This window comes from Onychomys torridus, chromosome 6 (genome assembly GCF_903995425.1).
Source record: "Onychomys torridus chromosome 6, mOncTor1.1, whole genome shotgun sequence".
Taxonomy (NCBI): Eukaryota; Metazoa; Chordata; class Mammalia; order Rodentia; family Cricetidae; genus Onychomys; species Onychomys torridus.
The window spans coordinates 30,911,140-30,936,855 of record NC_050448.1 but is presented as its reverse complement, the minus strand read 5'-3'; the positions used below and the strand labels follow the sequence as shown (position 1 = coordinate 30,936,855).

Below are 25,716 nucleotides of genomic sequence, written 5' to 3'. Positions count from 1 at the left end.
ATTTTTATTTCCTCCCTAACTCATCATTGAAGAGGTGGTATATCACATTTCAGGTGACATCTAATTACTGGTTTATACTCTCCGACCTACGGCAACTTCCTTCATTTGTTTCAGATTTTTCTAATCTTCTGTTTTTACTTTGTACATCAGGCCTTGCTCATTTCCTTTAAGGAATGTACAGAACTCTGAAATATAGAAGTGAAGCAATATTGACATGCCACTTTTAAAGAAGAAACAACCAACAGAAATAAAATGTCACTCTCTGAATCAAGCCATAGCATAGAGGTTGCTAAGGGTAACTATGCTACGGCTTCCTCTCCTGCCCAGCATCAGCTTAAGCAGATGTATCATTCCTGGGGTTTAGTGGACTAATAACTACAGGCTCCTTTCTCGGAATTGTGGTGTCGTTCTTTAAACAATGATTTAACAGTAGAAATCAATCACTCTCAAGCCTTCTTAATTCAACCACACAAGCGAGACTCTCTAAATTTCCTAGAGCACCCTGAGGGATGTGTTGAAAGGGAGGAAGGTCTAACAGGATGAGGTCAGTTCATAGATCCAGGACCAGAACAAAACTAGCTCAGCCAGAGCATTTAGAAAATAGGGGGGCCAGCTCATCAGGTAAAGGCACCTGCCACCAAGCCTGATGACCTGGGTTCAATCCCTGGAACCTACAGGGTGGAAGGAGAGAACTGACCCCCCGCAGGTTGTCCTTTGACCTCTATATGAGCCCTGTGGCTCATGTGCACACACACAGACAAACACACAAATAAATGTGTAAAAATATACTGAAGGGAAAATGGATAGCAAAAATTTGATGGAAAAACATTGGAATATGCTAGGGAGAAACAATTCAGCCATCTTACCCCCTGTAAGGGGCAGTTTGGACGCCTCCACTTCCCTGGGTCCCTCTGCTAGCCCATGACGCAGCTGTAAAGCAGGGTCTGACCCAGCTTTTCCTGCACCCGCCCTGAGCTGGAAATGCTTCAAGTTTATACCCTTCTAACTCTAGCCAATAGCTCGCTGCTGTGGGAGGCCAGTGACTTGTCTGGACAAACTCTGAGGCTGCATGATGGTCCGGTGTGCTGTAGGATCAGGCAGAGGCTGGGGCATGGCTTCCACTTGCACCCTTGCTTGATTTCTTCCTGTCTTCTGCCTGCTGTTCCTCTCTGCTTTCCTCCTCCTTCAAGCCCTTCATTAACATATTGCATACATGGGGATCCATTTCTCCACTTTGAGCAGACCTGCCCTTAAGATACCCCGTTAAACTTCAAACACAGTAAAATAACATGTTTCAAAACTCTTGAGATAAGCAGAAAATTAGACCACAGAAAAACATCATCTGTAGAAATGGTTCCAAAACAAAGGTGAGTTTTAATACACATAACTCAAGAGAAAGAATTAACTAGACCGTGAAAAAGAGGCTAGCCTGAGCCACAGCGGGCTGTGCTTCCGGAGTGGCTGGCAGTGCTATTGGGGAAAGTGTCCTGCCACTGGGCTGGCCCTGGATGGGCTCAGACTCACAGGTAACAGGCTGGTAAAAGCAAACCTGCTTTGGTTGGAAGGGGAACGAGAGAGGGAGTTGACAACAGGATAAAATCATGAAGCTCCAAGAATGATGAGGACTCCTTTAAAATTTATACTAAGATCTGTTGGGCACTGAATGAGTGGCTACCTTTCTTCTCTAAAAAGAAATAAATAAATCTATAATTTTATTAAGATAAAACTGAATGTGTGGTATGAAGTTCGTGTTTAAACATTTTCACAGGCACCTCTCAAGTGCCTGAGAGGATTCTAAAAGATGATTGTAGATGCCAGTCTAGACGATGCCCAGAACTGATGGATCTTAAGAGTCAGGACAGTATTGGAGGTGGGGCCAGGGCACCAGCTGATTCATAAGATTTTTGTGTGTCAAGGACCAATGTGAAAGTTAGTCTCCTGAGACCGAGGGCATTTGAAATCATTTGGCCCGCGGACAGTAACAAGCCATAGGGTTGCTGTCAAACCCCTTGCTGTAGCAGTAACTACCCCTGGGCACAGTACACACCCTCCCCTTTGTCTCCTCCACTGCAGGCATGGCAACTGCCATTGGCACCATGAGAATTCAAGTCTACCTTTCTCCTTCCAATGTGTGGTTCCTATCCAAGTGATGGTAGTTCTGTTCTGCTGGTCCAGCTTTGTGCTCTCTTGTTGGGCATCACACACACACACACACACACACACACACACACACACACACACACACACCTTTAATCCCAGCAGAAGCAAGTGGATCTCCTTGAGTGTGGGGCTACCTGGTTGACACAGGAAAACCCTGTCCCAAAAATAAATGTTTCCTGTGTGTGGTCTTCTGGTGTTAAAAGGTCCCAGAGCTCTCTGTGCCATGAAGGGTCAAAGAGACAGCATTTCTAGAGTTCCAGGAAGTCAAAGGGCATATGAGACACGTGCAACTTCTTCGTGAATTAAGAAGACTCAGTTCCCAGACTCAGGTGAGTTGTTTCAAGGACTGTCTCTGAGAAAGGGGGATCTGGGAGCAGGGGACAAATGGTATGGTATTTTTCTTATTAGTGATATTTTGGACGTGGAAACAAAGCAGGAGAAAGCTCCCTGGGAAGGAACAAGACTGTGATATGTGACCCATGTCTTAGCTTCTCAGTTTCTTTTTGATTTATTGTCTTCTTTCCATCCTCCCTCTCCCTCCCCGCCACCCTCCTCCTCCTCTTCCCTCTCCCTCTCTCCCTTCCCCTCCCCCTCTCTCTTTTGCTCAGTTCAACGGCCATGAGATTCTCACTGATATTCTGTGGCCCAGCGGCCACAGATGTCCATCCCACTTCAGATAATAAGCAGGAGTTTCTGCAGCTCCCATTACTCGGGGCCCATGTGTCCCTGCCCATCACAGGTCATCAAGAACAGACCAACACTAATGGGTCCAGCAAAGCCACTATGTCCCCCAGGGAGTCTCTAACACAGAACAAAAGAAATGCCCAGCTATGGAAAACCTAACTGATGGATTATTTGTTTGTTTGTTTGTTTGTTTCAACTGCTCTTTAAGATTTTAAAACTTGGAACACCTCCAAACCATCAGGAAAGCAGAGAGTATCCCCACACTCATCAACTCAGTTTAACCCTGGCTAATACTTTGCCATGAGTACGTCTTATGCAGAATTTGGGGAGCACTTCAAAGCAAATCCTGTGCCTGTGACCACTCCCCTCCCAGCACCCCCCCCCCCAGTACTCAGCATACCATGGCAGAGAACATTCTCTGCCCTAACCACGGTGTCATTAAAACACCTACAACGGTTAGAGTGTGTTTCCTCCTCGTTTCTATTTTTAGTCCATAGCACATCCAAGTAGCTACAGCCATCTCACCAAGGTCTTCCACAGCTACCCTTTTTTCTCTATCCAGGCTTTGTCAAGGATCTCTCTGCCCTTCGGTCTTCTCTCCTCCAAAGACTTCTCCAGTAGACGAAAGGAGGGCCTTCTCTGCCTCTCTCCTCATGACATTGTTTTCAGGTAACGAATTTGATTTCTAAGTGTAAAGTTGGTCAGATTTACTAATCAAGACATGTAAATACTACTGTCAGGCTGCTGAGCTGACACTACCTGCCCGGCACTGGGAAGGTTGGGGCAGATGGAACCTGAAATCAAGGAGAGCCTGAAATCTTGTCTCAACAACAACACAAAAACATCTCTTTGGCCAGAAACAAATGAAATCTACTGTGGAGGAGACTGGCTCTACCCGGAGCCTTACAGCCCAATTTAATAGTAATTAAAATAATAAAGAGGTTTCCTGGTGGCAGTGGATTCGAACAAGAACAAATCCCATGGTAATATCTGAAGATTGGAAGTTTTGAAAGCCTGGCACACCCTTTGCCTGTTTCCACATGTGTTTAACCATCTGTGTGCGTGAGCATGAGTGTGCATGTGTATGCATGAGCATGATCAAACTAAATACAAAATAGAGGTTATTTTGAGATATTAAAAATTTGGAAAGTTCTTCTTCCAAATGACATGTGAGTGCAGTAAATACGATGTAGGGCTTAAAAAAAATTATACTTAGCTTGGCATTTTTAAGGATTAGCCCTGTTTTCCTGAGAGAAAATGAAGGTCAGAGCTACAGAGTGCTGGGGTCATATCTGTGCCCTAGCAGATGGCAGGACAGACAATGGTCTCGTGGTCCTGGAATGCTCAGTTTCTGCCATACAATTTCCCATGACGAGAACCTCGTCCACAGTCAGTCACCTAGCAATGGAGGAATGGGCCTTAAGTCCAAATATCCCCCTTTCAAGCCAGTGCCTTACCACTGTGCCTTGGGGGGTCCACTGCTGTCCAGGAAGTTGCTAGCTCCTCCTGCTATGCTGGAAGCACCGTTATTTCTTATTTCCTTGTCTATTATCCATATTCTAGTACAGTAACGGGCATCAGGAGGGTGCGGAGACCCAGCAGGAGAGGACTCCGCCTAGTGGAGAAGCCTAGGCCCTCTTTTCCTAAGGTCTTTGAGGCTGTAAGCTGGGATCACTCCTGGCTCTCAGAAGAATGACGCCAGGTAGTGACTGCACATCAAGACAGAACAGCCGCTCGGCTTCCACTATGTCCTCAATTAGGGCACAAGTCTCACAAGATAGAGATGTGCCGTGGAAGTCAGGTCAGGTTCTACCATGTCACAGGACCCACCTCCCTCTGCCAAGGGGCATGAATGCCAAGGTCCCTGGTGGATCCTTAAAATGATGCCCCCCTCCCCCGTTCTTTATGAAATACGCCTTCACAGCTGCATTTGTCTCGTGTGGTTCGTCGGTGACTCTCATCTCTCGCTATCTCGTGTGTTTGACATCTCTCACTCCTGACATTTGTTGCTCTGCCGTAGCCAGTGCCAAGGGCCCATCCGCCTGAGCTGCTTCTGCCTGGAACTCTTCATCAGGACCGAAGCTGTGTCAGCAGCAGCTGTAGTGATGATCCACTTAAATGCCTGCATGTGGGTCCAGCTTCCTTGTGACGGAAACAGTCACACCTTCAAGGTGCATTCTAAAGCCAGAGCCCAGCACAGATGCAACAACGGTGTTGGAGAGCCCACACCAGGAAGTGCACTTCTTAAGCAGGGCCAGTAAAAGGGGTGTTTCCACAAAGCCACGGCAAGACAAACAAATGAAAAGTTTTAAGAGTTTTATTTAATATGTGACATCACATTGTCTTCAGAGTGGTGACAGCCTCAATAGGCATGGGGGGGAAGAGGAAACCTCAGAAGCGATGCCTCAGTTTCTTGACAACATGGAGGTCCAGGTACTCATCCAGGAATCGGCTTCCTATCCCTAGGACAGCTAGAGCGGCCAGCAAGGTCAAAGTCCCCGCGCTCAGCCTGAAACCAGTGATCCTGCAGGGTGAGCATGAGGCAGGGAGGTGCCATCAGGACTCTGGGGGCCCGGTAATGGCTGCTCATTGTTGGAACTGCTCAGCACTTCGACAACAGACCATTTGAAATATTTAGCTCATCATGAAAAGTAAAGGGACTGCCAAGCCCCCGAGGTCAACCAGCTCCCCCTGCCCAGCTCCCCCACCTAAACATTCTAGAAACAATGCAGAATTCTTGCTAGGATTTGCAGTTCTTGTGCAATAAGCAGATTCATACTTTGGTGTTTTTGTTTGCTTGTTTGCTTGTTTTTCCTCATCTCCTGCTTAATCGTGTGGTTTGGCAAGACTGGCCTCAAGCAATGTGGGTCACTTTGGTCACCAATACTCCCAAGTGTTCCTAATCCTCTCAGGAACAGAAAACATATCTGCTGTACCTTGCACAAACACGCCGTTAAGTTGGTTCTCCTTACCGTCTGTCAGCAGCTTCTGCATAGCCCCAGAAGTACTTGTGACGGGCGTATATGTACACGAGACCCAGACAGGTCGCCAAAACTGGGCAAGCAATAAAATAAAATGTATAGAATTTAATGAACATTTCTCAAAATAAGGTGTGGAGACTGAGGAACTAGTTTAAGGATATTTTCCTGACAAAATATATGTGCCCAGAATAAATAATCCTTATAATAATAAAAGAAAAGCAACTTTTCTAAATAAGTGAAATATTTGAATACACAGTTCACACAAGTAGATAAATAAATCGCATGAAAAAACGTTTCGACCCAATTCGAGGTCAGCAAACTGCTAATTACAAGCTGCAACGAGAGCCAGTGGCTCAGTGGGTAGGGGGCTAGCTTGCTGCTGAGGTCAAGCTCCAGGACTCAGGAGAGAAGGAAGAGAGCAGATTCCACAGCGATGTTCTGTGAGCTCCATGTGGGCTCTGTGGCACACACACACCAACGTGCGTAGAGCATGCACACACACACAAGTAATGATAATAAGTAAAAAATCATCCATTTTAAATGTTTTTAGACGACAGTGAGATGTTACCTTCAAGTACCTAGTAGAATGGTTAGAATTTTTAATTATTTTATTTATTTATTTGTTTGTTTATTTTGGTTTGGTTGGTTGTTTGGTTGTTTGTTTGGTTTTCAAGACATGGTTTCTCTGCATAATGGCCTTGGCTGTCCTGGAACTCACTTTGTAGAGAAGACTGGCCTTGAACTCATAGATCCACCAGTCTCTGCCTCCTTGAGTGCTGGGAGTAAAGGCGTGGCCACCATGCCCAGAGGAATGGCTAGCCTTTTAAGACCCACAATGTAACATGGTGAGAATATAGGATAACTGCAATCAACCCCCATCATTGGCAGGATGCAAAATCACACAGCTAATTGGGGGGAAGTTCTGGAAGCTTCTTCATATGAAAGTAAAATATCATTTAGCCCAACAATTCTATTCCTATGTATTTACTCAAGAAACAGGAAGGCACATGTGCTTTGAAAAAGACCCATTCAAGAACATTCATGAAAACTGATTAGTCGTCACAATTATGAACTATGTATTCCTAGTAACCAAAAGACGGAATAGTCTGGAAGTTTGTCATCGGGAGACTTGATAAGCAGACACTGTGGCCAGTCAGTGCACTACCACTCCCAGTGAATGAAAAGAAATGAAGGGGCATGGCGAATCTCAGTAGCACTTTGCCGTGGACTGATGCATCACACCTCAGTAGAGACTACATTATTCCCATCACGTGAAGTTCAAGAATGGGAAAAACCAAACTGGAAAAATCAGAGCCGTGAGAGGAACAAGAATGAATGGGTACAGCGGCAAGACTTGACTTCTTGAGTGGTGGCCATGTTACGTACCTTGATAGGGAATTGATTCATACCAGTGTTAAACTGCATTGAACACCTAAGATCTTTAAGTTTTACCACACGTAAGTTTTATCCCCAAAATACACCATGCACAATATTGATGTTGCCAGCATCCTGACCAGTCAAATATCGATATCTTCTTGAAATGAGGCCCCTTCCTCAGCACCACACAGATGCAAACTGAGTGTCTAGAGCCTCTGTCTGGGACTGTAACATGCTGTTACATTAAATTCACTATTTTACTTGGTCACCAAGACTTTTTTTAAATTTCCTGTATATGCCAGGTGTTTTCTAAGGATTTGATTCACAGTTGCCTGCCTTGCTGAAGTTATTATTCTACATCTGGGGCTGCAGCTCAGTAGAGTGCTTGGCCGGCATGTTTGGTTCCTTGCGTTCAATCCTCAGTGCCCCAAGAAGATAAAATGAGGAGAAAAAAACCTTCTTGTCTACCCATAACTGCTCCCTTGTATGATAGGTGTGTGTGTGTGTGTGTGTGTGTGTGTGTGTGTGTTGCATGATGTGCATGTTCATGGAAGCATGTGTGCATGTGGAAGTGTTTCCATGCACGTACATATTGAAGCCAGAGATTGATGTCAGGTATCATCCCCAGGCACTATCCCTACCGCTCTTTTATTTTGAGCCAGGGTCTCTCATTAAGCTTGGAGCTCACTGGTTCGAGCCTGCCTCCCTCCTCCCTTCTGGCTGCTGGGTTACGGATGCATGTGCTCCGGTGCCGGGCTCTCTGTGTGGATTCTGGGGTCAGAAGTCAAGTCTTTATAGCTGGCACTCTAAGGACTGAGTCATCTCACCAGCCCCTGACCCCATTTTATTCTATCAATACAGAAGACAAGAGACAGAGACAGGAAAATTGCAGGCTTGAAAGTGTGAAAAAGATGAGAGGCAATGTGGGCCAGAAGGGAACTGGAGGAGTGTAGTGTTGTCGTCTTAGAAAGGGCTCCGGAGGGTACTGTTGAGGGAGGAGGCACCAAAGGATGGAAACAAGGACCCAGAAGAGCTGCCTGGCCCCTGAGGATGTTAAGATTCTGGGCATGCTCTCTGTTGAGAATTACTATCCCAACCTACTGAGCAGCCAGAGGCAGCTTAGTAGGCAACTTACTTTGGGAGAGAAAAGAATGATGATACCCAATAACCCTTTTCTGCTAGGCGATCGGCCTCATTCAGCCCATCATGGGAAAAGCCGAGGGGTCAAGTAACAGAGACAGGCTTCCGTTATCTAAAGGCACTTCCCTTATTAGTTGTTAATATGCCCTCAGATGAAAAGGAACAGCCACTTTCTCTAGTGCCATTAAGGAACAAAAGGATGAGTTGAGTAAAGTTTAAAAGTCATTCTCTAAAGGTCATTGTATCTGAAATTCCTCGGTTGACAGTAAAAACTACAAGAAAGAGACTGATGAAGGTTCCCTGGAAGCAGCTGGGTTTTAGTTTATTTAAATCTTAGCAATCAAATGCATGCCCAAATGAGGCCATGACGGTTACCAGAAATCAAAGGGGATCCTATTTCCCTAGCTAGGGTGTCCATACAGGTCCAACCCCCAAATATGTGGATACCTGAAGCCTTCAGCTCACCAAGGAAGCTTCAGCCAAACAGAGGGGCCTGCTTGCAGATTTGCTGCATTCAAAGTGCAGTACCACATCCTTCTGTACCCCTGGGACAAGTATCACTAGACCTGCTCTGCCTTTGAGTGGAAGATTTTCTCCATATTGGTGAATATCAGGTTGGACAACCTAACATTTGTGTGACTCAGTTTCCTCATATGTAAAATGGGAATCAATTCTTGGCCCTGTTTCATATGAAAGTTTTAAATCCTCCACATCTATGAGCTTCAGAAAATGACCTGGCACACAGTAACTGTTCCATAAATATTGCTGTTGTGAGAGTGAATTGCTTTCTGTGTTCCAATCCTTCGGTTAAATTAGATTATTAGATTTGAAGACAAGGTTCGTGTCACTTTTATCCTTGAGTATCTAGCATATAGTTTATTTCTAGTTGTGTATGGTCTACAGCCATATATATGAACCCTATTTCATCCAAGACGTTTATGCTGGGAAGTAGGAGGATGTTCGGATCCAAACTCTTGGCTTTGTACATGCCAAGCAAGAATTCTTCCACTGAGCTACATTAACCCTTACTTTGTTGTGGTTGTTGTTGCTGCCGTTTTTACATCCCAATCAAAGTTTCCTCTCCCTCTCCTCTCCCCAGTTCCTCCCCCAACACTACCCCATCCACTCCTCCTTCGCTGTTTCTCTTCAGGTACAGGTGGGACTCCCATGGGTTTCAGCCAGCCACAGTATATCAAGTTGCAGTGAAGCTGGGCCCTCCTCTTGTATTAAGCTGGATAAGGTAACACAGTAGGAAGAATGGGTCCAAAGAGCAGGCAGCAGAGGCAGAGACAGCCTTGTTCTCAATGTTAGAGTCTCACACAAAGACCAAGGTACGCAATAGTCATGTGTATGCAGAGTGCCTAGGTCAGTTCCCTGCAGGCTCCCAGGTTGTTGATTCAGTCTCTGTGAGCCCCTTTGAGCCCAGGTTAGCTGTAACCCCTGCTTTTTGAGCCGGAGTCTCACTGTGCAGCTCTGCCTCTAGATTCTGAGTGCTGGAATCTCAGGTATTTACCACTATATCCGACTGCTAGTGTTCGGGTTTATTTTTTAACTATTGAACTAAATCACATTGAAGCCATGTTAGCACACTTATAACTTGGATGTACACAGGCATTGCTTCTTATATTTAAAGTCATTTCCAGCATCAGTAGCTATGTGGCCATCTATCTGCCCCTTAATCGGGTTTAAACCCCACACTCATCTTTGGAATGAGTTGATGTATTCTTATAGTTACCTTGATTGAAATACCATCCAGCCATCCACAGTGTTATGAGGAATACAGAATAAAACTCCAAAGAGTTTTGTCTGCAGGGAGAAAAAAAATAAAGACAAAGTTTAATTCATGGAGAAACATACACTAATGTATTGACTTTCCATCTGCAGTTGAGCATTCAATCTGTTCTAACAAAAATAATACAAGAACTTCCATAAGAAGTTAAAGGATCCTTCCACGTAAAAAGAATCTTTCAAGGTGAACCTTCAACCTTGCTCATACTGCAGTGCTGGGCCAAAATTCATTCTCCTACACACGGATTGTTACTAGTGGAGGAAGTCATGGCTCCTTTCTAGAAGACAGGCCTCCAGAGCCTAAATGCCATTCTGTGCCTTATCTGAGTGACTCAAGAGGCTACTTGATTCCTATTAAACAGATTTCTGCTTTAAAATTCCCTGATACCCATAACTTTCAACTTCAGTCACTCAGAACATTCAGGTGGTCTTTAAATAATTCCCCTGAAACCTTCTGAAGTAAAGAAATGACACATTTAATTCTCATTCTATGGAGTAGGAAGGTAAGACCCAAGAGCCAGTTGACTGACATGCTTTGAAGATCACTGACAGGTCTTGCAGAGGACCCGAGTTCATTTCCCAGCACCCACATGGCAGTTCACAACCATCTGTAACTTCTGGCCTCAGAGGACCCCAGGAACACAAGTGCTGCACAGATATACATGCAGGCAAAACAATCATAGACTCAAAGTAAAAATTAAAATTTAGTAGACAGCAGCACCAAACTGACTCTACATGTGGGAAGCTCAGATGGAAATTCTGATACAATTTTAAGCACAAGGGAATAGTTCTCCAGGAGCTACAATTAACTCATCTGTACCTAGCAGAGAAGGAGGAAGATGAGCTGCAATAGGTGTAAGGTTAGCTCAGTCTTATTAACAGAGAGTGCAACCAGAGAGCACAGAGTTCTCAGTAGTCATTTTAACATCGCTTGAAGCCATGTAACAATAATGTGTGATTTCTGAACCAGGTGATACATGCCTGTCATCTCAGCTATTTGGGAAGCTGAAGCAGATTTCTACATTCAAGTCCTGCCTGGGCTACAGAGTGAGTCCAAGGCCACCCTGAGCAACTTAGTGAGACCTTGTCTCAAAATGAAAACTACAAACATGGTGGGGGTGGGGGGAAGCTGTCGCTGGAGAAGAGGACCTGAGTTCAGTTCCCAACAGCCATGTCAAGTGGCTCATAACCACCTGTAACTCTAGATCCAGGACACTCAGTGCCCTCTTCCTGCCCCTGTAGGCACCCATACACATGTGCATGTATACACAGACCGCACATACACATAAATAAGAATAATAATCAAAGTTTTTTTAAGAGTTGGGATGTTGCTGGGTGGTGGTGGTGCATGTCTGTAATCCCAGCACTCGGGAGGCAGAGCCAGGCAGATCTCGGTGAGTTCGAGGCCAGGCTGGTCTATAGAGTGAGATCCAGGACAGGTTCCAAAGCTACACTGAGGAACTCTGTCTCAAGAGAAAGAGAGAGAGAGGGGGGGGGGAGAGGGGGAGAGAGAGAGAGAGAGAGAGAGAGAGAGAGAGAGAGAGAGAGAGAGAGTTGGGATGTTTCTATGGAAATGAGAAAAGTGAACAGTTGACAAATCTGCACAGACCAGCCATGGCTGCCGCAGAATCCTGAAGCGCAGGTGGGAAGTCCTAACCTCGCCAACTGAAGCAATGAGGCCCCCCTTTCTCTCTCCAGGGGCCTGGAAATGGGAGATGAATGGTTCTACTGTAGAAACCCTTTTCTTTTCCCTCGTCTCTTCATTTCTTTAAGGCCTGAAAGGCCCTGAGTGGCCCAAGGAAGCTCTCCCATGGAGCTTAGCACAAGCCAGAGGAGCAGCCCTCTGGCACACGGAGAAATGACTAAGATGTTTCTTTCTCTGCATCCTTGGCATGATTTTCCTTCTGATGGTTTCGTAAGTTTGTAAGTAGCTATGATAGGTTAAGTGGAAAGATACTTCTACATTTCCGTAGGAAGAATAATGACCGCTAGCTAAAAATAAGAACCTGTTTCTCAGCATTTTCCTTTCCTTGGCTTGATCCATACAATCTTTTCCAGGGAACAAAAGAGAACAGTACGGGAGGGTTCTAGCCTTTTCCACAGTCAGTGCGACTTCCGGGCCCTTTTTGGAAACATCCCACCATTGCACTGTCCTTTATTAGGTTTCATGATACACCCTAAATTACTCCCGATGAGTTTTTCCACATCTTCTATATATATTGGCTGTGACATTTTAAACACTTCAGAAGCATCATTCACAAAAGACTATTTGCAGGACTTTGTTTGCAGTGAATTAATGACCTTGGTGTCACATCTGAGGAGGAGGGATACTACAGAGAGCCTCCTAGCCACACCCCAGTTCCACAAAGAACAGTCTGGGAGCCTGTGGTCTCTTCGGGGTCTGTCCACAGAGGCTGACATGCTAATGTGCTTTTGTGCCCTTGCCTGAAAAGAGGAAGAAAGCCCCTTAGAAGAAAAGGGAAATGAGAATGGAGGGGCTGTTGTGGGTCTTTCCCTGCTGCTGCTCAAGCTGGAGAACTCCTCAGCGGAGAACAGCTTGGGTGTGGATGGATGACCTTTGTGAAGGGCTTAGTGAAACTCCAGACACCAGCAGTACCAGGCCTCAGGTGACAAGGCACAGTTGGAGAGAGGACCCTGAACCTCAGTTCCTCCCACTGCCGCACCCAGAGCAGTCCCAGGATTTGGCCCAGTGTCTTAGTCAGGGTTTCTATTACTGCGACAAAAACACCAGGACCAAAGAGCAAGTTGGGGAGGGAAGGGTTTATTCGGCTTACACTTCAGCATTGCTGTTCATCAATGGAGGAAGTCAGGACAGGAGCTCACACAGGGCAGGAGCCTGGAGGCAGGAGCTGATGCAGAGGCCATGGAGGGGTGCTGCTTACTAGCTTGCTCCCACGGCTTGCTCAGCCTGCTTTCTCATGGAACCCAAGACCACCAGCCCAGGGATGGCATCACTCACAACATGCTGGGCCCTCCCCCATTGATCACTAAATGCCTTACAGCCTTGCCTACAGCCCGATCTTAGGGAGGCATTTTCTCAGTTGAGGTTCTCTCCCTAGCCAGGACGCCCAGGTGTGGACAATGCTCCAGAACCCAAAGAGAGTACCACGTGCACTGAGGCCCACCGTTTAGCTGATTGAAGCTTTGGCTGGGTCACTGGGAACACCGCAACTTCCAGAAGTAATCAAGAAGATGGAAGTGTGGGTGCTAAGATACAGGGTGAGCAAAGGGTAGTTAGAGGCCATTGAGATCAGGCAAGAGTTGACTGAAGCTCCGTGTGTGGTCACGGAAAGGAAAAGCCTAGAGTCCTAGAGCAGGTGACTCTATATTCTGCATCTTTATCCCCCAAGGAATGGGTCCCTTGTCCCTTTACAAACAGGAGTCACTCCTGAACTCCCCCAACTCCATGTCCTTTGCAGACATGCCTCAAGCCTGGGTTCCTCAAAAATGCTGTGTGTCATTGACTTTCCTCGTAGCCATGATGAAGTGTCTGACAAAAGCAACTGAAGGAAGGAAGGAAGGAAGGAAGGAAGGAAGGAAGGAAGGAAGGAAGGAAGGACTTGTTTCATCTCACAGTTCAAGGGGACAGTCTGCCACAGCAGGGAAAGCCTGGTGACAGCCATGGGGCAGCTGGTCATATCGCCTTCCCGGCCAACAAGCAAAGAGAGATGAATACTCCTTACTCAGCTGGCGTCTTCCTTATTTGCCTTTAATTTAGTCTGGACCACAGCCCATGGGATGGTGCCATGCACATCCAGGGCGGGTCCGCCCCCCTCAGTTAGACCTCTTGGGAAACAGCTTCAAACAAGCTCAGAGGTGTGTCTCCTAAGTGTTTTCAAATCCAGACACTTACAAGGAAGTGCCATCATACGCGCGTCTTCATCCGTTTCCCATACTGTCTTTCAGACACTGGAAATACTTCTCTGACTGCAGGCTGGGGTCCCTGCTAACTGCTGCTGTCTGCCTTGGTAGTATTGCTTTACCTTGAAACACCTGGAGTCCCGTTCTATCTGCTCATGATCAGAGGTTCCTTTCTCCCACCAGCAGCACCTCTGAGACCCTGAAAGCTCCCACGGCATGATGATAAAGCGTGGTGTGACTCATGGTAACCACCACTGTAAACTGTCAGCAGATACTTTCAAGTTAAGGGAACCGAATACTGAAAACTCCTATACTGCTGGTATACTACCCTCTCCCCTGCATGTCCACATAGGAAAAAAGTGGGCTGTGTTGAGTCATTTTCTGATCACAGACCCCACTGTGCAATAACCCTGAGTTCTTTGCACATTGACGACCCAGTAGAAATACAGGGGAGGGGGCCTTTTATTGTCTTAAGCAGATGTCACCAAGGGCATCAAATTCCACACCAGGGAGAGAACCTAAAAAGGTCTCCACTTGAGGGCCAGTAGGGGGAGCAAGTGTCCTGCTTGGCCTGCACTTGCGATACTTTATAAAAGAGTGTGGAACTTTAAGTTCTGAAACCAGTAAAGACCCGGGTACACTGCCCTGGTTTGTCTGGTGTCAAAATATTTTAAGATACATGGGGCTTAAGGGAGAAAATGGGAAGAGCGTGAGAAAAACTGAAACCACTGGGCATTGTGATGATTATATGGGCTCTGTGTGTCTCCGCGCAATGGAGCCGCGGCTGCAGGCTGTGTCTTGCCCAGGGTAATTCCAGCTTGCAAGCAGCCTTTGGCTCCATGTTGAATGCACATGCCCAGGAAAATAGTTCTGGGTCCACCCACAGACACCACCAGTTCTCCAGCTCCACCCATGGAGCACAGACTGAGAGCAAATTCAACCTATGAGTTCAAAGGTAGCACTTTTAAGTTTGTCAAAGCAGGAGTGTATCACAGGCTCAAGACTTGTCAATCACACTAGACCAATGAAAGATGTAACACCCTCACCTGGACCCCATAAAAGAAGGACACCTAGCTCCGCCCACCAGTTAGTTATCCAACCAACCGCTCTGTGAATCTAGGGACCCACAAGCACAGAACTCTGAGACACCCTGGACTTCAGCTGGGTGTGACCCCCATTGCCTCAAGCAGTCCATGCTCACTCAAATTGCTGTAGTCAGGCCTGTGTGTCACCTTAGCATCCTACCCCTTTGGGGCTCAGCCATGTGACCCTCTGTGGCAGGACTCTGCATACCTTCAGCAGCCACCCAACTGGGTTCCCTGATGTCACATCTGATCACATATAGCAACTCTCTTTGCCTCTGTGTTAGCTCTCTGCCTCCAGCAAAGCCTCCAGGAACTCTGTGGTCTTCCTAACCTTTTTATAATTATCTGTAGGATGTATGCTATAATGTGTGATCTCCAAGTTAATAATCGTAATTAACATTGAAGTAAAGAACTTGCTGTTGCCAATGGCCAGCTAAGAAGGCAAAATCAGAACTGCTTGGCAAATAGCAGCCCACAAAAGGATGGCGCTTGTGAGTTCATTGTCCAGTACCTTCTGTCACTGTGGAAACATCCAAATGAGTCTGTCTCTCTTTCTGGCAGGATGCATGCACTCACATCATCCTCAGGGATACTCTGGTAGAGACTGACACTGGGCAGTTAACATTGCTGAAAGCCCCCATTGCCCCGTTGTCAGGGAGCCTGGGTCGCTGGACATGTAGACATGTGGCCCCTGAATCTAAGAGCTGGGTCTAAGAGCTGGGAGCTGGGAGCCCCTCTGATCCAAGTACCGTGGGGGACCTTGCCTTAATAAGTAGATTACAAAGCCTTGATCGTGTTTGGAGTTGGGGGGAGGGTATCAAATTGTGGCTCTGCAGTTCCAAACCTGGTCATTTCCAAAACACGAGTCTCCACACCTTTCCGATCATAGTGCAAGCCCCATGAAAGAACACGCATGAGTGTCCTCCATCCAAATGCTGCTGAGGCTCTATCAGGACCCAAGGACCCCAGCCTTCTTTTACCATTGGAAAGTAGGAGAAGTTAAATATGTCACCTCTGAGCCACCTGGTTAAGTCATTGTTATATCACATTCCCCTTTTATAGCCACAGGCAGAAAGAGGGCCGAGGACCTGGGTGGAGGAGCCTGGACCTCTGTGACTATGCCAAAGTCACCCCCACAGGGACACCCAGAGAGATCAGGGGACCAAGACATAAACTTCCATTGTGTTAAACCTCTGAGAATGTGGGACACTCAACTAGAAAACAATGTTGTATGTGTTATAGAACACAGAGAACAAAAAAAGGTGGGATTCTAAGAATAAATATAACTAGAAGTAGGTTACTTAGAGGCAGGAGCTAGCTCACTGTAAGTAGTAAGAGAAAAGAACCTATAGTGAGAAGCTGGTTTTGATAACAAATATTACGGTGGAAAGAGAGAACAGACACAGGGATAATAGGAAGGTTAGGCTTAAAACAGTTAAGTCAGGGACCCTGGGGAAAATAAACAAGATGGCTAGCAACCAAGAGACAGCCAAGAAGATCAGATGAGAGCAAGGACAGGCTCTGAGCCTGTCAGCAGGCGGGCTCCTCTGAAGCCCCAACCCCACCCTGTTCCTTGGAGAACATATGCAAGGCACGGCTGCCCTTGCGCATAACAAAGTGAATTGTGGGTAAGAATGGCTTCTAACGAGAAAGGTCCACCTAGTCTAGAAAGGATACCACCCCCAGACCACCCCACACGCAAGATTGCAGCCCCGCCCAGCAAGAAGAAAGACAGCAGATCCATCTTGGCAGCTGTGAATCAAGGCGCTCGTGAAAATACACGAGCACAAAGACAGCATGGTTTAATTAACAGCCGCCAGGACACCTGCAAGGTCCATGGCCAGCAGGCTAAAGGCGATCACAGTCAAGGTCGGCAGCTAATAAAGGGTAAGTCAGAGATGGACAAAGGAAGGATTTCTGCCGCCCTTAACTGGGTGGGCAGTGAGCAAACAGTATTATCATCTCCCTGGTTGGGTCAGGGGGCATGCATGGAGGTGGGGGGCTGTTGGCTCTGCCCATGATAGCCCAGAAAACTAACCAATTGCAAAAGAAATTACATTGATCATTGTCTCATTTTTGCAGTAAGTCCTATAAAAACTCCTACATAAAATGATTTGATGATCTCTTTTTTCCTCTCTGGGAACTTTCAGGAACCTTCCACTCTCAGGAATTTTTCTCACTTTTCCCTTAGTGACCTTCAGTAAAGCTCACTTCGATTTGCTAACCCCCACCCATGTTCACTTTTTAATCTTCATCTGTGTGAAACAAGGAACTCAAGAACCACTGTCTCAGGTTGACTTACAGTGACCACTGACTTTCCAACAGCCACTGTGGTGGTTTGAATAGAACAGCCCCCCTAGGCTCATCTGTTTGAATGCTTGGTCCTTAGTTGGTGGAACTATTTAGGAAGAATTAGGAGGTGTGGTCTTGTTGGAGGAGTGTCACTGAGGTGGTGGTGGCGGGGGTTGAGGTTTCAAAAGCCCATGCCAGGCCAGTTAGCTTTCTTTGCATCCTACTTGTGGATCAAGACCGCAAGCAAGCTCTCAGCTACTGCTCCAGCGCCATGCCTGCCTGCCTGCTGCCATGATCCCCACCATGATGGTTATGGGCTCTAAGCCTCTGGAATCATTAGCCCCAGTAAAGCCTTTCCTCTATAAGTTGCCTTGATCCTGATGTTTTATCACAGCGGTAGAAAAATAACTAAGACGCCCTAAGGCCCTAGGTCATGCCACTTGGGCCAAAAAAAGGTCCCATCATTCTCAAAAACTGCACCACTTGGGTAACCCTCTTGGTGCAAGGGAAGCCTCTGGTGTGAAATTTTTCTCAGCACCTCTTTGAGTTGATAGATTCCTGCACATACAACACAAACTCAGTATTCAACAACTTCATTCCGAAAAGCTGGGGAGGGTGACATTCTCAAAAGGGAAAAGCTGGCCAGCCCTAGAACCTTCCTAGCCCCGTGCTCATGGTAAGAAAGCTTTGAAAATAAGAAGAGGCCAGGCATTTGAAGGAGGCTTTTAAAACCTTTCCTCTTCCCAAGTTCTTTCTCTGCTTCCTTTCTCCCGTGTCTGTTCTGCTGACTCACTTTGACTCAGCAGTTGCGAGCTCACAGGTGTCTCCCTGGTCTGTGAACTTTGGAAAGCAAGAAGGTCCAGAGAAGACCGCTGGTTGAGAAAGTGACTATTGGAGGTCATGTATAAGCAGATACCTATCTAACTTGCTCCTTCTAGGATGGGCTTTCTGGTGATCCAGGAACCGAGAAGGCTGAAACAGGAATTTCAAGTCAAAATGAGCTACACAGTGAAAACCTCAATTAATTAACTTAACTAGTTAAATTGTTCCTTCTAGGGGAAGTCCCCGATGGGAATACAGCAGGAGATGGACCCTGGTGGCAGCCAGCAACTGAGCTGCTGAAGGAGGATGACCACATGAAGGTCCAAGACTTACAGCTCTGCAGATCCCCCTGCCTGTCACTCAACTCACCATTGAGTCATTCAGTATCTTGGGCATCCTCTTCATATAACTCAATGGATGAAGGGCATTGTAGGGCTTCCAGCTAATACCCTGGATTGTGAGCTTCCCCAGAAACGCTCAGGTCAGAGAGATGGTGCAGCTGTGGCTGTGTGCACACCTTAATGTCCAGCTCTGTAAAGGACAGACATGGTCTACTGGGGGCTTGCTGGCTGCCAGCCTAGGTCTGGGATCAGTGAAATGCTCTGTCTTAAAGGAGTAAAGTGGAGCATGATAGAGCAGGACACCTGATGGCCTCCCCTACCCCCGTGTGTGCACATGTGTGGACTGCATAATGAGATCCTGCTTTAAAACAAAAACATAGAGTCAATGAAATATTTTTTAAAAAAAGATAAAAACTGCATGGTCTGTAAGAAGGCTCAGTGAGTTAAAGTGCTCGCTGCCAAAGTCTGAGTTCAATCCCCAGGGTAGGAAAGAACACACACACACACACACACACACACACACACACACACAAACACACACACACACACACACAGAATAAACAACAGATACAAACTACAGCAGAGGAAACATAGGCTAATATTGCTGGAGTAGCTGGATTCATGACAAGCCGGTTTGTGTGTGTGAAGGTTAATTAGGGTCTGGAACTCAAGTGCTCAGCATTAAACAGAGAGCAGAGCTGCCCCAACACCAACAAAACCACTGTGGTCCATTAGACTGGCAGTGTTTGCACTTTGGGATCCAGGCTTATACATTACAATAAAATTTTCTGTCTAACAGAAACAACCAAAGAATTTTTTTTTAGTTTTTGAGAAAATAAACTGCAATATTGGAGCTTATTTCCCCAACCCCAAGAAAAATAGAGAGGGTATTTCATAGTGTGGCTCCAACATGGGGAAGGACTGACTGGTCAGTTGTTCATCTCTCCCTTCCCTGTAAAGACAGACTCGAAGGGAAAGCATTGACTCTTTCTCATTGTGTGTGTGTGTGTGTGTGTGTGTGTGTGTGTGTGTGTGTGTGTCTGTGTGTGTCTGTGTGTCTGAGTATCTATGTGTATGTGTCGGTCCACAGGCCTGTGGGCATGTGATAGTCAGAGGACATTCAGCAGGCATCAGTTCCTGGCTTCCATCTTGTGGATCCTGGGAATCAAACTTAGGCCTTTACCCACTGAGCCACCTTTCTGACCCAGGAAGTATGTTGAAACTGCAACATTATCAATTTACCATTTGGACCAATTTTCTAGACTTTACCAAAGCCTTCAATCTAAAGCTGCCAAGGCATTTGAATTAGGATAGAATTTTTAAGTTTTAGCAATAACATTAAAAAATGATCCTGGGTAAAATTGTGGCTGCTGTTCTTACGATTTTTAAAATTTGTATTGTGACACGGGAAAGACTCTAGCCATCTCCAAGGCTTCTCCCTGGATGGAGGGGAAAGGACTCAGGGAAGGAAGTCTGCCCAGCAACCCTGGTATACCAGGACACCGTCACGGCCATCTCTGCTGATGTTCCCAGCCTGAAGAGGCCTGCTGCATGAGACGCACTGAAGCCGCACTCAGAGGATGTTGAAGATGCTGGTGTGGTGTGATTTCTAACCAGAGAAAGACTGAGCAATGCCTTTGGGCACTCTGGCCATGCTGAGGGCTGTGTGGTAGAGAGAAGCGCAGGGAACAGCGGTGTTTCTGTGAAAGTCAACGACACCTAACGAGATCCCATGCTTCAGCCCAGGACAGGAAGGACCAGAGTGTGTTCCTTCCTCGGAACTCAAGGAAGTCACTGTGGAAGAGACAAATAGCCAAGTTGGCTTTTTGAAGACTTGGTAAGCCCCAGGAGTTCTGTCGGGCACCTCACATAAAGTCTACATGCCATGCTCCTGACAAATAGAATCTGAACTAGCCAGACTTGTCCTGAACCTTAGAATTCAAGGCAAGAACTTGACTAGTGCCATATAGAAAGTCCAAGAAGAAATACAGGCAATGGGCTATGACTGCCCCATTGCCCTCCATCAAGCTGCCTCTTGGCTCCAAATCCCCCTTGATAGTATGAGGCTTTGGTTTTAGGGTTCTTGTTTTGGTTTTGTTTTGAGGGATGTTGTTGTGGTTTGGTTTGGTTTAGTTTTGGGTTAGTTAGGGTTTTGGGTTTTGGGTTTTTGAGACAGAGTTTCTCTGTATAATCCTGGCTGTCCTGGAACTCACTCTGTAGACCAGGCTGGCCTTGAACTCAGAGATCTGCCCGCCTCTGCTTCCGGGGTGCTGGAACTAAAGGCATGCACCACCACTCCTGGCTGTGAGCATTTTTTTTTAACCCTGTGTCTGTTCCACTGTGGTTAAGCAAACAAACAAATTAAGATCTGACAAAGGAAGTGAGCTTGTGTACTTCTTTTATAAACAACATCTTCAGAGAAACATTTGGAAATGGTGTCCAACTTTATTACTAGGATGGAAGGAGCCCAGTTACAGATGGGGAGGGGGAAGACAGGAACTTGAGAGTCAATGGGAGGAACCAGTGAGGATGAAAGAGAACCCAGAAGTGGCCCTCGGCTCTACCCTGCAGGAAGCCTCCCACACCCAGATGCAGCTCTCCATGAGGGCAGCCGAGATCTCGCCCGAAGGTGACTTTGTAAACAGTTTGTGACTCCAAGAGCATGAACCCATCTCTGGCCCCACCTTCAGCTGCCACACATGCCGATTACTAGTTTTCTATCAACCAGTGGTTGCGGTTGGTTTGTTTGGGGGCTTGTTTAGTCTCTTTTGTGGTTTTTCTTTTGTTGGGGGGCTGTGGTTTTGTGGTGCAACCCAAGGCAATCTGTACACAAGGCAATCACTTCACCCCTGAGCTCTGTCCCCAACTCTTGGTCACAGGGTCCCACTGTGTAATTCATCTGGCCTTGCTTATGGCAGCCACCCTAATTCAAATTGTGGTCCATCCTGATTCATGTGGCTGCATCCCATCCCAGACTTTCATATCAGGTGTTCAGAGCACAAACCTCTGTCAAGGAAATCCCATTGGTGTCCATCTTTGGTCTTTCTTGGCTGTATGCTCCAAAAGGGCGAGGGCTCTTGGTTTGTTCACTGACAAGCTAAGCCATAGTATATGGAGATACTCATAAATATCTAATGTGTATTTTTGCTTAATGTGGGAAATGAAAGTCAGAGTTCTAAACAGATAAGAATTTGAACATGAAGACCATAAGGACTTGGGAAGTTGAAGTAGGTAGAACTTACCTGGTAGGGTTTGATAGTATTAAAATTTGTTAAATATTATTTAAACAGAAACGATGATAGGGAATTTTTTAAGTGATTAATGAAATCCTCAAATGGAAAAGAACAAATTGTGCTCATGAGCCCCAAGGACATAATGATTTAACATCATCAACAGCAGTAAGAGAACAGCAGAAATCGAAAATAAGCTCCTGGAGTTGGAATGGTTATCTCTGAAAATTGTTCAGCTGGTAAAAAGTAGACACTTGGGGAATTCTTCAGAATGAATGAGAGCCCCCAAATAGGAGAACTTAAGATAAAGAAAACTAAAGAATCAACTCAAGAACAACTAGCATGTTTGAGAAAAGAACGAAAACACAAAAAACGAAATTGTGAGTGGGGATGTTTTTTTAATCTCTGGGACAGAAGAACATGAGTTTCTGGACCACAACAAGGCCTGCTCTGGGGTTCAGCATGAGGTAATGCAGAAGAGGTCTGTGGGGCGCAGAGCACCCCACAGCCTCTCACCTGTCCCCACACCACATAGCAAGGCCTGGAAGAGAAGTGTCAACAATATCCAAAGATATGAGAAAGTGATGGAGCAATTATCTTACAATTCTGAAGGTGTAAGGTTTTTAATGTGGATATATGTACCTACCCAGGCCCTCACTGATGTGAGGCTGGGGGTAGGCTGTATCCAAACAGGACAAGCCTTAAAATTCTGCAGACCTGAGATCCTCTCAGTAAGCTTCTGGATATGGTGTCTTAACATGAATCTGAAGTTCCCCCACAGGCCCATGTGTTACAGAGTTGGTGGTATAATCTTCAGGAACTGGACATGGTAGGAGGGTGTGGGCCATCAGTGGTATACCCTTGAAGGGGATGGTGGGGCCTGGACTCTTTCTTTCTTGTGTCCTCCCATAAGGTGAGCAGGGTTTGTCCCACATGCTCCCACCATGATGTATGTACCACCCATGTCCAAAGCAAGAGAGCCAACAGATCTAGATATCTAAAACTGAACCAAAATCAATCTTTCTTCTCTGTAAGTTGCTGATCTTGTGTATGGATCACTGTAACAGAAAGCTAACAAACACACTCCACTAAAATAAGAGATGAAAACAATGCAAAAATAATTGGAATCCAGGGACTGGAGAGATGGCTCAGAGGTTAAGAGCACCGACTGCTCTTCCAGAGGTCCTGAGTTCAATTCCCAGCACCCACGTGGTGGCTCACAACCATCTGTAGTGAGATCTGGCACCCTCTTCTATGTACATAATAAATAAATAAATCTTTTAAAAAATAATAATTGAAATCCAGGTAGCAGGTGATCCAAATACAGAGAGTATAAGAAAATCCTAGGAGGGCGACCAGAAGACCCGGAGTAACAGCCGTGTGGTAGCTGTAAAGAGCATCCTCTACGCTGTAGAGAATCGGGGAAGGATTCAGGCAGACTGGCTCAGCGTGGGAAAAGGATGTTCTCAGACAGCCAGTGCATCTGAAAGTGCTCAGAGGAGAAACTCAACTCTATCGAAGAATTAAAAATGAAACAAGGCAGCAAAGAAGCAACTATTAGTCCTAAGAAAAATAAAACCTGCCCAAGAAGGAACTATGATCACAGAATAGTATGCAGCTCCACTCCCAACATCATTTACTTCATCACAATGGTACAAACACTGGCTCCAGGTTAAACGCAACAAAATGACGCAACCACAGGACAAGAAGAGAGAATAGTGTGACAGTCTTTCATAAAAGGACCTAAACTAGCAAGGCCTGAAACTGTGGACCAGTAAACAGCAGTGAGATCACAGTGTTGGCAGGCACAAGGGACAGTGACTTGTAATGAGACTCATCTGCTCTGTTTCCAGGCTGTGCACAGGCTGATAAAGCAAACATTTACTTTTAGGTGTAAAACACACTGGCACCAAACCAATACTTGCTACTTGATGTACCAAAAGTATTTAAAGACAGCTAGGATGGGAATGACTTCTCCTGGTATGGTTTGATGTTACTTTAAACTGTCTAGTGGGCATTCCCAGTACACTTTGGGAGCCAAGGGAGAGATCAGTCTATGAAATCAAGGGTGTCACCAAGAAACCATGTTGTCAGCCCAAGGGTCTTGCCTTACCGAACTGAATTCAAGGTGCAATTTTTTAATAGCCAAAATGAGACAAGAACTATACAAGAAAAATAGATGAACCTTAGTCATGGACCTAAGAGAAATCCTAAGTACTAATGAAAGAACCCAGCAGTGAGCAAGCATTGATAAAGGCAATGGTTTCCAAAGCACTAGGCTTTGGGGTGAAATATAAAGGTTATCCTAACTTCTATAGGAAAGTGCACAGTGTTTCTGGAAGAAGATCCTGTATGTGTCTGGAAAGGCAGGTAACACAAGATGATCAAAAACACTGAGAACTCATGTAACTCAGGACAGCTCATTCTTACATGCTTCGGATTTTAGGAAATGGTTCTTGAAGAAATTGGCAGAAGAAGAAAAGATATTATGAAATAGTTAGTTCCACTTGAATCTACTGAACCCTCATGGGGCTGGAGAGGTCTCTTTAATCAAGCCACCATGCTTGAGAGACACCACCACTCTTCCCAAGCTGCAGCCTTTTGGGTAAACAGACCAACCCTACTAGACCCATACTAAAGTTGGGTAGATAACATACACTGTATGTTTTGTGACAGTGGAACCTGAGACTGGTACCCAGTGACTTGTCATGGATGCTAACCGAAAATGAACTTAGGGTCGTCTCTATTATTCATTCCCCTAATCAGAATCTGTCTGTCTGTGGCTGGCCTGCCTGTTTCTGGATATTTGACTGCACTGTGAACTCCCAAAACTGTGTTAATAAAATCAACTTTGGATCAGGGCTTGGAGCCAGCAACTAGTTGGCAGGAATTAGCCATAGAGAGTATGGAGGAGCCAGGAAGGCAGATAGAGAGAGGCACAGGAAGGAGTAGGAGAGACTTAAAGATTCATGGGCTTTTTGTGGTTTGAGATGAGTAGAGAGATGGGTCTCTGGCCAAAAAGGAAGGTCAGTTGGTTGCTTCCTGGCCTCTCTGAGCTAGCAGGTTTTCACCCCAGCATCTGACTCCTAAGTCGTTATTAGTAAAGAGCAACTTAATTAAAAACAATACTTGCTTGTGTGAGAAGCATTACTTACTGAGCACGAAATATTCTCTCAAAGTCCAGGGACCCTGTGACTGCCGGGGGTGCAATCTTGTATTTTAATCTCGCTCGTCCAACACTCAAAGTGAAATACACTGTAAGGAGAAGGAATGTTATGTTAAAGTGTGGCCCATCACTGGTCATCAGCAAAGTGTGAGTACAGTTGGCTACCATGACGACCTGCTAGAAATCATCAATCAAATTAAACAGACTGGCCAGTGAGCCCAGGAAACTAGCTGTCTCTGCCTCCTTAACACTAGAAAGGCAAGCCTGCACCACTGTGCCTAGCTTATTTTGTTTTGCTTTTACCGAATCCTGGGGAATCAAACTCAAGTCCATGTGTTTGCAAAGTTCTTTACCGCCTGAATTATCTCCCAGCTCCCTCATCTCCTCCTTACTTTATGATTTCCTCCTGGCATCTCTCATTTCCTTTCCCATTATCTCCCCCAGTTCCGTGTCCTTAATTGTTGCCTCAAACACGACTTGGTCTCACTTTAATATCACAACATCCACTGGTGTTTTAAAAATCTCACACCAAGTTTGTGGCTTCTATCTCCACGGTGTGAGTACTTGTGGGGGAGCTTTACCTCCTGACTCAGAACATACTTCCCTTGGACAGGAAGTCAGGGCTGAGGCTGGCTTAGGAAAGGCTCCCTTCATGGGCTCCTGTCCTTTGCATTGATTCCCAGTTAGCTGTGGCTAAGGAGCTAAACTATGGAAATGGACACCCTACGTGTGTGATGGATGAGGAGTGAAAAAATCCGGAAAGGGAGA

At 46.0% G+C, this 25,716-nt stretch overlaps 1 protein-coding gene across 1 annotated transcript in view; it reads right to left on the bottom strand.

Annotated features, from left to right (window-relative positions):
• Positions 1–5,193: 5,193 nt before the first annotated feature.
• Mgst2 (microsomal glutathione S-transferase 2) overlaps positions 5,194–25,716 on the bottom strand; it is a 23,373-nt gene continuing 2,850 nt past the window's right edge. Inside the window, exons 2-5 of the mRNA XM_036189270.1 lie at positions 24,938–25,037; positions 10,078–10,148; positions 5,817–5,898; positions 5,194–5,368 (exon numbers count right to left, since the gene is read on the bottom strand). Coding sequence (XP_036045163.1) covers positions 5,236–5,368; positions 5,817–5,898; positions 10,078–10,148; positions 24,938–25,037 — 386 coding nt within the window. The 3' untranslated portion in view covers positions 5,194–5,235. The remainder of the gene's footprint in view (positions 5,369–5,816; positions 5,899–10,077; positions 10,149–24,937; positions 25,038–25,716) is intronic.